We start from the raw sequence: 12,999 nt of genomic DNA on the forward strand, positions 1-12,999 counted from the left end.
TCTAAGCGAATTGAATCACGAGGCCATTAGGCTCGATGGATTGAGTTTATTTATCTTTTCATTAATTTATATTTATCTTTTATGTAAGCCCTTAAGATAAGTTTTATTAAGTCATGTAATCCACTAAGATAAGTTCAGTTAAGTCACGTAAGCTACTAATGCAAGTTTAATTAAGTCATATAAGCATCTAAAGTAAGTCTTAATTCGAGTCGTATAAGCCTTTAAGACTAAGTCCGAATAAGACTCATTATATCCGACCTCTATATATAAAAGGGTTGAGCTTCTTTATCTAGTAATCTAGGCATCCAATGTAGAATTAAGAATTATGTTCTAGCATTAGACTATCTTATGAGTAAGAATAAAATAATATAGGAGTAAAAATAAATTAATTATAGTCTTTTATTTTACTAGAAGTATATCTAACTTAGAACCCTAATTCTACTTCCAACCCATGGCCACCAACACCTCCAGCAGTCACCCTACTTTCCAATGCATCTAAATTAACAGTTGTAGAATTTTAGACGATAAAGATATAGTAAAAATATACATATATTTAATACATTTATTATATCTTTATTATTTGAAAATTGATTGATATTTTAAATAATTCTACTTAAACCTTTTAAACTATCAATGTTTTGCACATGCACCCTCCTGAACCTTTTTATTATCCACATACACCCTCCTAAACTAAGAAATATCCATTTGTATACCCCCTTGAACAAAAAAAATTATATGGACCTCTAAACAAAAGATATTTTGGATCAGTTGGTGTATGTAATAAAAAAAAAAAAACTTAGGGAGTGTCGATAGAAAATGACGATAGTATAGGAAGTCTAAATAGAATTATCTTTTGATATCATTTTAAATACATTGAAAAGCTTATTAAATCTCCTATAACTTTGTCTCTACTGAGGAACTTCAAATTTGAACTCTGATATGGTCAATACGATAAAGAAAAATGTTTGCATTTTAGTTAAGACTCTATAGGAATTAAGTGTTTAAGTTGAAAATGCAAAAGGACTTTATAAAATTGAGCCAAATCGGTGTAAAATATAATTTTCCCAAACAATCAACATTTAGTTTTCAAACCTCATAAAGAGATAAAGAAATTACAACAAAATTATCAAAATTAATTTATTTCTATGTTGAGAATCAAGAGAAGGGCGTCTACTTTTAAGAAAATGAGGCGTGCAATACTAAACCATAAACACATGAAAACTTAGGTTTTGATCTTTATATGATCCAAGCTAAATCCAATAAATGTTTCTAATAGTATTATAATGATCAAAGAGTTTGGTATCTTAGATATTGAAATTGCAAACTCTGATGATGATTTTTTCCCCTCTTCTCTTATCACGGTCTGAAGCCATGGCCTACTGATTTGTGTGGACAGGTTTAACCAAAGACTCATGGGTTGAAAAAATCTCTTCTCAAATCAATGTCTATGAAATATGATCCTAATAAATAAGAAAACTTTCTTGAGTTTAATCACATAATTAACATTAACATAAGTATCCCATTCATTTCCTATTGGTGATGAAAAAATGATGAATGTACCTCTTGTACCAAAAGAATTGGATATAATATGATCTTGCCATTTCCCTCTTCAAACAAAAATAAGTTCCACATAGAGCATTCCTCTTTATCATCAAGGTTTTTGTGCTTGGTCTTAGTAAGAAATGTTTGGACTTGACGACAATGCACCAACTAGAGATGGACTCTTATGTGAAACTAATTAAATAAATTAAAAGACATTAATTTTCATGTTGAATTATAACCACAAATTACCTCTAAAATTAATAAATTCATTGCAACTAGCTTTATTGAAGAAATGAATAATCTAATAAAAAATTGCAATCTAGGGCCATAGTTAGGACTTATGTCTAATTCAACCATAAACTAATACCAAAGCAATTGATTTAAGCAGTCAAATCCTATAAAGCAAAATATCACTAGAGCCATGTCAAATCAAATGTATTAGAACCAATCGCTAGGGTTTTCTGAAAATGTTGACCTGCTCTGCTATACAAAAGATTTGTGAGTGTTAATCTACCTATATTTAGTTTAAGATTTTAATTCCTTATATAGGAATTGTATAAAGAAGAATTTATGGGATATAAAGATAAGATTTGATTAATTAATTCATGCGTTCCACATATTATAGTACAAAATAATGACGGACTAGTGGTCCAAATCATAGTCATATCTCAAATGGGAGATGCGATGGTATATCTTTTTTTTATCGAGTAGAGTTTTATTAGAAAGCGATAGTACAAACAAAGTCATAAGAAGGCTCAGTCCAAACCTTAGTGACATGGTCACTTAGGTCTAGCCTAGCTAAGCAGTGAGCCATGGTGTTATTACACTTGCTCGTAAAACAAACTCTAAAGTTGGGGTTAGCAGTAATCCGCTTGGAACATGCTATGACGATAGGCCTAATCGTCCAATGAATGCATGCGCTGCAACCATACAACCTTGACCACTGACTAGGAATTGGTAAAAAACTAGCAAAGTGACGAAGACACGAACTCTTTTGCTATCTCCAAACCTTAGAAAAGAGCTAGCACCTCCCCAACTAATGCGCACGGGCAATCCTCCAAGAAAAGAGTTATGCATTTGAGGGAACAACTAGGGAGGGAGCATATATATATATATATATATATACCCACACCATCTTCATGACCACCTTACTGGGCTGCGTCGACCCAGCAAAAAATGCTACTCAGCTTAGGAGAAGCTGAAAGAACCTCTTTGAGCTGGTGCTTGGAAGCTCCTGAGGTGTAACACCCCAAAATAAAAAATAAAAATAAAAAATAAATAAAAATCCCTCTTTCTGACTGACGCACGTGCGTCAGCCTGCCACCCTGCCCCCCTCCCTTTTCTTCTTCTTCTTCCCTTCCTTTGCCGTGCACGCCACCTTCCCCATCTCCCTCATCTCTTCTTTCCCTCACCGCAGCCCACCAGCCCGATCTGGGTGGGATGCGGGCCGCAGCCCACTTAGCCTTGGATCCGGATAGGCTGCGGGCTGTAGCCCATTAGCCCATTGTGGAGTGGGCTGCAGTCTGCAGCCCACTATTCCAACCTTGGTGGGCTGTGGCTGGGCCCCCAGCCCACCAAGGCCCTATTGCTTTGTGGGTTGGGTTTGGGCCTACCCATTGCCTCTAGCCTAGCCCATTTGGGGCCGTTTGGACCCTATAACCCTGTTTATCATTTTCACCTGATTTGATTGGCCTGATCCTCAATTTGCTAATAAGATAATTAATTCTATTAGTTCGCTAATTGCTTACTTACGTGAATTAATAGGATTTACACCGCGTGAAGAGAATTTTGGGCTTCCGGAGGAGTCGACTAGCTGACGAAATTTTACCATACCGTGGAGACCCCCCAGTAGAGTTATACAAATCTAGAATAACATAATTACAGTCATTATACCTGTCATGATACTGTAGGAAATGTCGGTATTAATACATGCAGTTGGTACTCCCTGTTATACCTTTTGCATATGTAGTAGTTATTTATAACCTGTTCATCATAGTATTATGAGAATGTTAATGTGTATGATAATGCTTTACATGTGTCCTGTATGGTATACCATTGCATAGATGTATGATTTCTGTGAATATGGAATGTAATGATCATGATGACTATAACATGCTTTATACACGCATAAACACTGCACCACTTCCACCTATCATTAGTAGTCGAATTCTGACTAGGCAGTACCCCTACTCACTCAGCCCAGGATTAAGGGTAGAGTGTATCATATATGTCTATACTATTAGCGGCCTACACCTGAGGTCGGGAAGCCTGTGTGGCATTCAGGTAGTTATACTGCATAGTTAGGACTAGATTATGATGATAGAAGAACATGATTGTGAGGCGGGGATATAACTCTAGCGGTACCCGACGACGCAGGGTTAGGGCGTTTGTTGATGAGCCGAGGGCTCCCGATTCTCCCGCCAAGGGCGGTGATGATTTAGAGAGAGTGAGATATGGGCTTACGACCGGGGTCTTGAGTCTGATGGCCACAGACAACCGGTCACATGTAGTGTCGCCATACACGTGTAGGTGACATTACCGCTAGATGTGTATATATCCCCCCTCGATGTATGAGATGATGGATGATTATGTGATGGATGATTAATTCATGAGAGTATTTACCCTGTGTGGTGAAGAGCTCGGTGAGCGATGATAAGTATGATTATTGCTTTGGTAGACATGAGATGACTAAACTGCTATTTTATTGCTATGCATAACATGTAAAACCTATGATTGAGATGTGTATGAAAAGAGATTGTCTCAAGCTTTATATCTGTGTAAACTTATCATAATACGTTTAGGAACTAGCATGTTTCAGGATAGTGATTGGTAATCTTTATCAATTGCATTGACTTAGTAAATTGTGGTAAGTCATTTCAATAAGCATATCGTTATCGTTAGCAAATATGGGCATACATTGGATATATACATGCGATGTCATTAATTTAGATTGTATGGATCCTACTCGCTAGGCTGTAAGCTCACCCCTCGTGGCGGTATTATTTCAGAGCTAGGGACGCAGGTGCTGGTAGCGAGGAGTAGCCGCTTTTCCTTCCAGTACGTATATTAGTGTATTAAGCCCCTGCGAGGGTGTGATGATGACGTTGTATTTTGGACTTTAACATTATATTTTGAATGTATATTTGGAAGGCTTGTTGTGGCCTGTGGACTTGTATCCGGACTCTTATAATTGAGTTTAATTATGGTAAAATTGTGCTGTTGTGTGCCTTGTGAAATCCTTGTACTGACAGGTCATGTGATGTACCGCGTGAGGGAGATTTACCCACGCGGTTTCCATGTGTATTTGGAGGTTTGGGTGTTTCATGAGGAGACCACTAAAAGCCCATCTCAACTTTATCATAGATCTCTTTAAGGTTAGGAGGGACACCCCTACAGACAACATCGCTCCTGAGCTTTTAAATATTCCAAAGAAAGCTAAAGGTATAGGCCAACTGTTCAATAGTGACATGCTCTTTTAGAGAGAGAATCGAAACATCCAAGCCGACCGTAGAGCCTCTAACTTCAAACCGAGCCTTGAGTGGAACTAGGCTGCCCTAGTAAATGGGCACAGGAGCAGAAGGTGCTCTACCATTTCTGTGTTAGACTTGCGAAAAGTGCAATTTGGCTCGAGCTCTTGAATACGCTTGTTAATGACAACTTTGATCGAAAGAGCTCCAATAATAGCTCTCCACAGGAAAGTTTTTACATGAAGGAGGGAGATTTTACATCCCCAAACAAGCTTCCAAATGTGCTTTCGATCCAACTTTGAGGGGGAACTGTGCCAGCTTCCTTTAGAGAGAGTGTCATAGGCCGACTTGCAAGTGAGAGTACCTGAAGGGTACGCATCCAGATCACCTTATCTAGCGAGCACACGGTGGCCAGACCTATCAATTTACTGAGAATGGTGGGGAATAAGCTTCTGATCATAGTAGAGTTCCACTCAGAACCTCTTAAGAGATCATGAACCATATGAATATGGGTAGGGAGAGAGAGGTTTAACAGCTTAGTATGAGGGAGCCACAAGTCCTTCAAAATTTTAACAATTTTGTCGTCTCCTATAGATCAAAATATATTGTCCTTTAAAACCTCACGCATTGTCAAGATAGCAGCCTAAGTCCAAGAAGGTCTTCGACCAGCCTTTGCTTCCTAGAAGGAGGATTTGTGAAAGTATCTAGCCTTGAGAATTTGAGCCTAGGGACTCACAGGGTTGCACACGAGTCTCCAGGCTAACTTGAGCATGAGGCTTTTGTTAGTGAGCTTGGGAGAGCGTACTCTAAGGCTCCATTAGTGATAGGCCAACAAATCTGATCACATCTTCTAAAGTAGATGTGAGAGCTACTCCGCTAAAAACCCACCAAAAGTCTTACATTAAACCCTTGATTTTATTGAGTAGGGTCTTAGGAAAGATGGTGGTGCCCATAAAATAGATCGGTATTGAGCTGGGCACCGATTTGATCAAAGTTAACCGACCGACGTGGGATAGCAATGTCGCCTTCCATCCAGACAACTTACGTAGAATTTTGTCAGTGACATATTTGAAGGCTTTCGACTTTGATTTAGGAGGCGGAAGAGGGCAACCTAGATATTTCTCACCCACTTCTAAACTCCTAACCTAGAGAGTAGACACAATATGAGATCACTATTCTAGGGTGTTGTATCAGCTGAAAAGAATAGACAACTTCTCCATGTTAATTGCTTGACTAGAGACCTCGTAGTAGAGGTCAATAGTCTCCTTTAGTTTGAGGGCATCCTCTAGTTCTTTTGAATTTTTTTATTATGTATGTTTTCTATTATTATTGGTTTTAATTCTAATTATTTTGGTTTGAATAAAAAAGATGACTAGTTTTGACAAAACATTTAATGTAATTTTTTTATTTTAAAATATAGAGTAATCTAATTTAATAATATAATTTTAATTTGAGATATTCAACATCAATTTAAATAGTAATCGGCAATTGGCGTCATTAGTTTTAATTATCGAGGATAATAATATATTCTTGTTTTTTTTTCCATAATCTTCTGTAAATTAAAGCGTAGAGTAAACTCAAGATATTGGATTAGTATGTTATCGGTTGGAATAAATCTAGCTTATCTAATGTTATCGAGGATAATAATAAATTAGTATGTTATCGGTTGGAATAAATCTAGCTTATCTAATACTCTTTTATGTCCTAAAGCAGCACGGATCCCCGCAATGCATAGATCATCCGATTATTTTTTAAATTAAATCTTAATAATTTGATAGAAAAAAATAAAATTATCTTTAACCAAGAAAATGTACGAATCGAAAATAAGAATTGTTTTATTTTATTTTTTTTTATGTCTAACGTGTGCAAATTTATATTATTATAGAATTTTTTATTATTTATTTTTTAAGTATTAATTTTAAATTATTTAGTTTATACTACCTTTATTCTATTTTTTTTATTACTTTCGGTTTTAATTCTAATTATTTTAGTTTGTAAATTTTAAAAAAAAAAACTTAATGTCGTTCTTTTTTTAATTTTAAAATATAAATAATGTATTTTAATAATATAGTTTTAGGTTACGTTTAAATAATCATCATCAGACTAAAACTAATATTGGATTAGTAATAAGTTATCCGGTGCTAGCTTTTCCTTGTCTAATCGCAACGAAAAACAGTTGAACGGTTCGAACTCCAGATCCGATAACCCAAACCGATTCATAACCTAACCCTACCAGTAGTCTAGCACAACTCTATATAAACCCTCCTCACCTCCGCTGCTTTCTCTCTATCTCAAACCCTAATAGGCGCCGCGCATCTCTTCGTTTCCTACCTCTCACTCCTCCTCCATGGCGGAAACCCTAGTCCTCCGCGGCACCCTTCGCGGGCACACCGACGTGGTGACGGCGATCGCTACACCGATCGACAACGGCAATACCATCGTCTCCTCCTCCCGCGATAAGTCCGTCTTGGTCTGGCGCCTAACCAAGGACGAAGCCGCGGCCGCCGTCGACCCCTCCACCGCGTCCTACGGCGTTCCCCTCCGCCGCCTTACGGGCCACTCCCACTTTGTTGAGGACGTTGTCCTCTCTTCCGACGGTCAGTTCGCCCTCTCAGGATCCTGGGATGGCGAGCTTCGCCTCTGGGACATTTCCACCGGCGTCACCACCCGCCGATTCGTTGGACACTCCAAGGACGTCCTGTCCGTTGCATTCTCCGTCGACAACCGTCAGATCGTATCCGCCTCCCGCGACCGCACCATTAAGCTCTGGAACACACTTGGGGAGTGCAAGTACACAATTCAAGATGCCGACGCTCACACCAACTGGGTCAGCTGCGTCCGCTTCTCGCCCAACACCTTCCAGCCCGTGATTGTCTCTGCATCGTGGGACCGCACCGTAAAGGTGTGGAACCTCACCAATTGTAAGCTCCGGTGCACCCTCACCGGTCACGGCGGGTATGTTAACACGGTCGCGGTCAGCCCCGATGGCTCTCTGTGTGCCAGCGGTGGCAAGGATGGGGTCACGCTTCTCTGGGACCTCGCTGAGGGCAAGCGGCTCTATTCGCTCGATTCCGGGTCTATTATCCACTCGCTCTGCTTTAGCCCCAACCGCTATTGGCTCTGCGCTGCCACACAGGACAGCGTCAAGATCTGGGACCTCGAGAGCAAGTCCATCGTGCAAGATCTCAAGCCTGAGTTGCCCGCCAGCAAGAATCAGGTATCGCTCTTCTATTTTCACTTTCTTATGTTCAATGTTATACTCCATGTTTGTATTTATGCTAATTAGTAAGTATTATCTTTCTTAGTGCACACATTATATGATTATGAGTTTATATGTATAGGATTCTAAATGCACTAGTACGTTTTATTACAATTAGAACAATTAGAGAGGTACAAATGCTCTCTATATTGGTTGTAAGCCACTTCTTCATGTGATTGCTACTTTTGTACGATGATCTTGCATATAATTCATGTCATTGCTGTATTTTATATGATTAATGTAGGATCAAGTTTTTTTTTCATATATGATTGTGTGTGTTTCACTTGTACAGTTGTCCTCTGTGGAAGTGAATATTCTTTAATGTAAATTTGTTGTTTCCTGGAAATATTTTATCTTGCCTCAATTACCGACAATATCTATCAGATCTATTTCTGTGTGTACTCATCAATGTAAGCCTCCTAGTAGTAGGCTTCCAGGTTAAGGTTATTTTCTTGGAGTATTTTGTCAAGTGGAAATGTTTTTTTCTTAACTGATCAACAATATGAAGTTCTTTGTCCTAAAATGGTGCATGACAAGTCTTCTAGTAAACTGGATGTGGATTTGCCCCCTGAAATACTCTGGTTTCTTTTTTCCGTCAGTTTTGTATGTAGAACCATTTCAAGTTGTCTTCATCTGACTCAGTGCTTGTTGTTGAGGGGCCAAAGTGGAAAGCTTGCTTGATATACATTAATATTGTATGCACAGGACACACTAGGCATAGGACATGTTTCTCAGTTATTTTTCACACACAAGAACATATGTAGATAGATACACACGCAGACATACATCTAAAGATTCTAAACACACAAGACATACATCTGAAGATTCTAAGCGCACATATATACATGTGTTTGTCCATCATAGAATCCTGTAACCTGGACTTCTAGGTAGAGACTAGAAACTGAAGGAACACCAAAAGGGTGCCCAATCAGTCTAATGTACATCCTGCTGCAACATTAAGTTGGGTTTGTTACACCAAAAGCTCCTTGAAGTTAATTTTGTTATTTCCTATTTTATCAAATGTACACTTTATTACCTATGTCACCTCTCTTAAGTTTACCCCTTAACATTAATTGTGTTCCCGTTGTGTTTCTTCTGATTTTGAAACAAATCAAAATATTTGTTCTAAATTCAGATGCAACTAGTCAAATCTTTATAGTTTTACTTTTTTAACTAGTTAGATCTGTTGGCTGCTGTGTACTTATTGACCCCGCAATTATTCTGTTTGTAAATTATGCTACATTATTAATGAGGTAAGATGGATCAACGGAAGCATGAGACTAATTTTTTTCTCTTAATTATTCTGGCAGATGCTGTACTGCACAAGCTTGAGTTGGAGCGCTGATGGAATCACACTGTTTACCGGCTACACTGACGGCACCATTAGGGTCTGGGAGATTGGTCGTCAGTAGAATTCAGATGCAGACTTGAAGGAGGAACATCTTTGGCCTTAGTTATTTTCATAATTTTTTCTGTTTCCAAGGAAGGACATGTCTTATTTATCTTTCTAGTATTGACTATTAAGGCACAACCTGTGGTTGATTTTGTTTTGATTCTGTTTCTCATCAGGCTATTTTCTAGCCTCTATGCAGCGGCTTGAATCTAGTTTTGGCCGATTCAGACTATAGCTGAAAATCTCTAAGTTTGGTTACTATTGATGATCATAATCTTCTTTAAATTGCAACATCATCAAGCAATGTTTGGATGGTTTGTGGGATTGGGATTGCGAATTGGTTTTTATTTTCTTCGTAGTTCTGGACTGGATCTGCTTCCAAGTCGAATTGGATTTTATTTTCTACGCAGTTCTGGAGATCGGCTTCTAAGTGTGGGTTTTTCTTGTCTATTTTTATTTCCTTATACGTCTGTAGGGTAGGACAGTGCTTATTTAATGATTGTCCTAAGCCTCTTCGGCTCGTTTGGAAGGCTGTTCTCCTATAGTGATGTTGCTGGCATCGGAAGAGAAGCGTCTAAGATTAATTCAAGTTAAAGCTGTGCATGGTCAGGTGACCATCAAATAAGGGTGGATCTCGACGAATAACATGGTGCGGGTGATAGGCGGTATATGGTTATGGGGGGGGGGGATCTCGATGATCTCAGGAGAAGAATATTTGATGGATTTTTTTTGTCTACTCAAAGAATGGAGGAGGTTGCTCATCAGGGTATATTATTGGGTTTGAAGAAATCTTTTGCACAGTGTGTGCATGAGTAGCACCAAATGTTGGGGAAGCTGGGAAGTATTTATGGCCCTCCGTCATTAGAGCTTTGGAGGAAGATGGAAGATATGAAAAGTTGGCATGATACTGACCGGCTAATTAGAGGTGATTTTAATGCTACTAAATATTGCTATGATAGAAGATGCAAGATTGTGGAAAGTAAAGAAAGAAGTATCTTTAATGTATGATAAATGTTATGGAGTTAATTAAGCTGAAGATGATTGGGAGGAAATTCACCTGGTCTAATATGTGAGAGTAGCCGGTACTGTTCTGCTGGATAAAGTCTTTGCAACAACTAATTGGGAGAATAAATATCCTACAACTAAAGTCTTAGCTTTACCAAGAATTTGTTCAGATTATGTACCCCTCTCGGTGGATACAAGTTGTAATCATCAAATTGTGAACAAAATCTTTAGAATTATGCCCTACTGATTTTTGAAGCTAGGCTTTGATATGAGTTAGCTCAAAAATAGTGGAACTGCTCTACTGCAAACAACTCGACAATTGATATTTGAAATGCTAAAATTAAGAAAGCGAGACAAGGGTTAAGAGGATGGAGTAGAAATAACAATAAGAGGATAAAATTCAAAGAAATGAATTGCTTGCGAGCATCAATGATCTGAACAAGATTGAAGAAGACAAAAATCTAACTTGTTCTGACATAGAGATAAGAGAGGAGTTGGTTTTGAAGTTGACTCAGTTGCATAAAGAAAAAGAGTTACTATGGTAGCAGAGGTCCAGACAGAACTAGTTATTAAAAGGGATCTGAATCCTGCATACTTTCATGCTATTGCAAATGAGAGGAAGAGAAAGAATTCTATAAATTCATTGTTGTTTGGTGGAAAGAAAGTTCCAGACAATCATACTATTAAAAATCATATAACATCTTATTATCAAAATTTGTTTGGGGCAATTACTAAATGGAGGCTAAAGATGAAACCTGAGATTTGGGGAAACTTCAAATAAACTGATGCCGAGGCACATAATTTAAATAGAGTTTTTACAGAAAAGTAAATCTATAAACAATTATACTATTAAAATCATATAACATCTTATTATCGAATTTCGTTTGGGGCAATTACTAAATGGAGGCTAAAGATGAAACCTAAGATTTGGGGAAACTTCAAATAAGCTGATGCCGAGGCACATGATTTAAATAGACTTTTTACGGAAAAGTAAATCTATACTGAAATGAAAGAGATGCTGAAAATGTTACAAACTAGACATGGAACAATCTATTTGTATGATGATCTTGAGATTTTGATAGGTAGTAACCTCGGAAGTCTTGGATCTAATGGCTTTGGAATAAAGTTATTCGAAGATCCAAATGAAAAATTATGGTGAAAATAGTAAAGCAAGATCAGAACGAGGCAGAAGTAGGAAAAATCGACGTTTAGGAGGTCATCGAAGGATAGTGGACAGTCGTGGGATGGTAGCAGTTGGCCATGAGTGGGTGGATCGTAGAGGTAAATGGTGGCTAGAGTTTGAAGATGGAGATGGGGTTTCTAACTTAGATTTACTCTTAAAAAAAATAGATAATTATAATACAAAGTAAATAAACTTAACTTAGCTTAATTTAATATTCCTTCTAAGCATAAATAATTAGTGCTACACTCCACATATTTATAGAGGCTAACCCTAGTTCGACTTTCATTAAGAGTTGTCTTATTAGCTTTCCTAATTCAACTAGAACTCTTGCTTTAATGCAATTAGGACTCTTGCCTTAATGCAATTAGGACTCTTGCCTTAAAGGCTTTCCTAACTCAACCATGACTCTTACTTAACTAAATTAGAAATACATTAAATAAGTTCATAAATAAAAGATAACTAGGAATTTAATCTTATTAGCTTAAGCTCGAGGTGATCTAGTCTAGCCGAGATTGTATCAAAATAATGCACTATATCTTGATGGGTTCAGTTAGTATGAAGTTTTATCATCATTTCTGAAATTTAATTAAGCATAAATTGCTTGCTAGGATCGATATGAAGGAAATGAATCTCTCCACAGAGTGAATTATGCTATGATTACCTAAAAAGATAGGAGCTGAGAAAGTGGAAAAGTATAGCATAATAGCTACATGATAGTTATAAATGTGCTTACTAGCAGGTTATGCAAGGTGATTAGAAGATTAATTGGAGAATACCAAAGTGCTTTCATCAAGAAAAGATATATTTTGGGTAATATGGTGTGTGATGGTGAAATCATTTTTCGATTAAGGAGGAGGAAGAGATCTTTTTGAAACTAGATTTTGCAAAGCTTATGATAAGGTGCCATGGAATTTTTTGCTGACATTCTTAAAAGGAGAGAGTTTTCTGAGAAGTGGATTGATTGGATCATGTAATCTGTAATGATTGGATTTTCGATCGTGCTTATGAATGGTGAAATGGGAAATTACTTTAAGTGTAGAAAAGGGTTGCGACAAGGTGATTCTTTATCACCCTACTTATTTTTGTTGGTGGCAGATGGTTTGAATCGAATGATAGAACAAGCAAATCTAAGGGTCTGTTAAGTGGCCTT

At 37.6% G+C, this 12,999-nt stretch overlaps 1 protein-coding gene across 1 annotated transcript; it reads left to right on the forward strand.

Moving 5' to 3' along the window:
- The first annotated feature begins 7,293 nt into the window (after positions 1-7,293).
- Positions 7,294-9,965, forward strand: LOC140770882 (small ribosomal subunit protein RACK1z-like). The gene is made up of 2 exons (XM_073112202.1): positions 7,294-8,226; positions 9,579-9,965. The coding sequence occupies exons 1-2, from the start codon at positions 7,357-7,359 to the stop codon at positions 9,678-9,680; spliced, it is 972 nt and encodes a 323-aa protein (XP_072968303.1). The 5' UTR covers positions 7,294-7,356; the 3' UTR covers positions 9,681-9,965.
- The last annotated feature ends 3,034 nt before the right edge of the window (positions 9,966-12,999 follow it).

The sequence above is a fragment of the Typha angustifolia genome, chromosome 11 (assembly GCF_048772165.1).
Source record: "Typha angustifolia cultivar Huaian chromosome 11, ASM4877216v1, whole genome shotgun sequence".
NCBI classification, from domain to species: Eukaryota; Viridiplantae; Streptophyta; class Magnoliopsida; order Poales; family Typhaceae; genus Typha; species Typha angustifolia.